Source organism: Opisthorchis viverrini (genome assembly GCF_000715545.1).
Source record: "Opisthorchis viverrini unplaced genomic scaffold opera_v5_246, whole genome shotgun sequence".
In the NCBI taxonomy this organism is placed as follows: domain Eukaryota; kingdom Metazoa; phylum Platyhelminthes; class Trematoda; order Opisthorchiida; family Opisthorchiidae; genus Opisthorchis; species Opisthorchis viverrini.
Window position 1 is genome coordinate 368,923 of NW_008751902.1, and position 2,808 is coordinate 371,730.

The 2,808-nt window shown below is 49.8% G+C and overlaps 1 protein-coding gene across 1 annotated transcript in view; it reads right to left on the reverse strand.

Moving 5' to 3' along the window:
* Positions 1-2,530: 2,530 nt before the first annotated feature.
* Positions 2,531-2,808, reverse strand: part of T265_08926 (hypothetical protein) — a gene marked incomplete at both ends in the record, with an annotated part of 7,478 nt that continues 7,200 nt past the window's right edge. Inside the window, one exon of the mRNA XM_009174865.1 lies at positions 2,531-2,679. Coding sequence (XP_009173129.1) covers positions 2,531-2,679 — 149 coding nt within the window. The remainder of the gene's footprint in view (positions 2,680-2,808) is intronic.

Below are 2,808 nucleotides of genomic sequence, written 5' to 3' on the forward strand. Positions count from 1 at the left end.
CCCTGTCTAGGCTTGGGCAACCTGGCAGTATCCCAGCCCTCGTGCTTCCTTCGGGTGGCATGGCAGCTAGGCACCGGAAGGGTGCTGCAGCTGAACGCCAGTCCAGCGACCACTGCTTTGCAGGGTCAACATCCATTTGTAGGGCAGTGGCATTGGAACTCCAGGACTTCAAGTCGTCCGCAAAAAGTAGACACGGACTTGCAAGAACATCTGGGAGGTCGTTGAACTCCAACGGAGACCGACGCTGGAGAAGAGTAGGTCAAGCCTATTCTGACTCGAAATGGTCTATCTGATAGGAACGCCTTGATCCAGCGAATGATTTCCCTTGAATCCCGTAAGACTCGAATTTGTGGAGCAGCGGGCATGTGGAACCCTGTCAAATGCTTTAAAGAAATCGAAAAATATGGCATCCGATATGAGTCCTACGTCCTTGGCTTGGATTAAGCTGTCCATAAACACGAGCATGTTTGTCACGCAAGAGCGGGTTGGGAGAGATTCGTGTTGAGCTGGCGATATCAGGTTGCTGGAAGTAAGGTGATCTAGGATAGCTCACTTCAGAATGCGTTCCATCACCTTGCACGGCACGCTAGTGAGGACTGTGGCCGTAGCTTATGCGACTGCAGCTGCCAGGCGATAGTCGGTCACCAGTTTTGTAGATTGGCGTGACAATCGCTTCCTTCCAAGCAGAGGGAAGGCGGCCTTCGTCAAGCGACTGACGAAACATCTGGTATAAATAATTTGCCAGTGGGGACGACGTTTCCTTCAGGATCCTTGGATGGACCTCGTCGGTCCCCAACGCGCAGAATGGGTTGATCTTGTGCAAGAGTTGATGAATATCCTCCACCGTGTAGACCAAGTCGGTTAGAGGCTGTTCGTAGTTTCGTCTTGACAAGAGTGGATGTGACGAAGACTCTGGGGCTGAGTATAGACAGGCATAGTGTTTTCCGTAAACCTCAGATACCAATGTTCGGTCACTCGTCGGTTCTCCGTTTCTGTCCCTCAAGGGGACTCAGGAACCACGTAACTCATTGGGCGTGCCCAGCTAGCTGCTACGAAAATAGTCACCGACCCTAAATCCGTGGATTATGAAACACTTCTCGCGATGTTTGACCTTCCTCTAGAGTGTCGTCGCCAACGGGGTTTTCACCGTTGACCGAATTAACACGGCGGCGATGTGGTAGTGAAATTTTGAAGCCCAGATGGCACACTTATTGAGCAGCAATTGTTCTAATTTCGGGTGGTTGGTGCGTGCAGTAGTCTTCCTTCGACGCGCGTTCGGGCTATATCTAGTTGAAAGAATTTTGGACGGTTTTATACGTGAGTCCTCAGGCTGACAAGCTTACTGCCATGTGCTGAGAGCTTAAAGAACAGTGCTACACACTTTACCTTGTGCCTTTCAGGCACAGCCGCTGAACAACAAGGGCGAGCCCGACAAGGGAAACTTGGGCCAAAATCTCGATCGTATGTATCGATCCACGGAGATTGCCGTTAACCCTTAACATCGAAGGGTCACTGTCCCCTGGTGTTTCCATTTGTACATGCCACACCTTCACATGCTGGTAATATTTTGGGGCATTGGTTCCTGCAATGGTCCCTCAAAGGCGCTAGCGACTGCTGCCTCGTGATCTTGGTCTACTTAGCCAGAGGCCAGCGAAATATTCAACGAGCAGAACCCGATACTATCTCACTGCTTTCTGGGTTAAACATTCTTGTCAAATGTTCACAGTATGATACCTTAATAAAACTACTTAGGCATCGGCAACCAAGAAGTATCACTCGTCCTTGCAGCCCTTCATTCACACACCCGGGATCATACATTCCTTATTCAAGTCCTTTCGGATCCGTTCAGCTGTCACACCCTAAAAGTTACTAGGTATCTGAACCTCAACCCACTAAAGTATTTGAAAATATCCTCTTATTAAGTTCAGAGGATCATTTACGCAGGGGCGCTTCCGACATCCATCTAATCTAGCAGGTAGCTCTTGTCCATAAATCGTTCTCCCGATCGGTTTATGTCACTGGGAGGCCTACAAACTTCCGGTTCGGCCATACGTCTTTGAGTGCTTTGTACGACCCCTGATTATGACGAGCCCGCCTAACATCATGTGTGATCCGGCAGGACTGCAGAATATCTACCAAACTCTCTTACTGACCACAGTTTTCTACGTGATCGGGCGCTTCTAACTCTTGTCTTAATCAGGTTGTACCGGAGCTGTATACCACGAGTGAATACCCGGGGGAGAAAGTCCTGAGAACACAAACTATGGATTCGAAAGAGGCGGAGCAACCAACTCTCGCAAACCACAACCGTCAATGCTGTTGTGAAGACTTGGTTCCAAGCAGCCGCCAGCTCTTCCCTGGCGTTCACGTATACATCTTAAGCTCGGACCGGAAGGCTGAGATCCCGAACGACAGCACCAAATGCAGAATCATTGGGTAGTACTGGTACTGGGAAACCAAGGTTTCTCATACGCTCTCTCTGCTACATCGGGATGGTTGAACTCGGGCTTAGGATATCGAGCCCCCATGTTTACCGGCGTGGATGTATCCGATTGGGGTGTCCTTCAATATGCTTGACTAACCAAGAATAGATTGCCTGATGTAAATGTCCATTCTTGTCACGAACAGATTGGACCTTACCGTGGTGTAACGGTTTGCGCACCACAGTGACCCATTGCGCTATACTGGGTGGTGTCCCGGCGATAGTCAGTCACTCATACCAGGTTGGTCAATGGTTAGAGGTCTGACGAACACAGTCCTAATCCTCCAGGTTGGGGTCTGTGTTGCGAGAGTCCAGTAGTTCCAGGA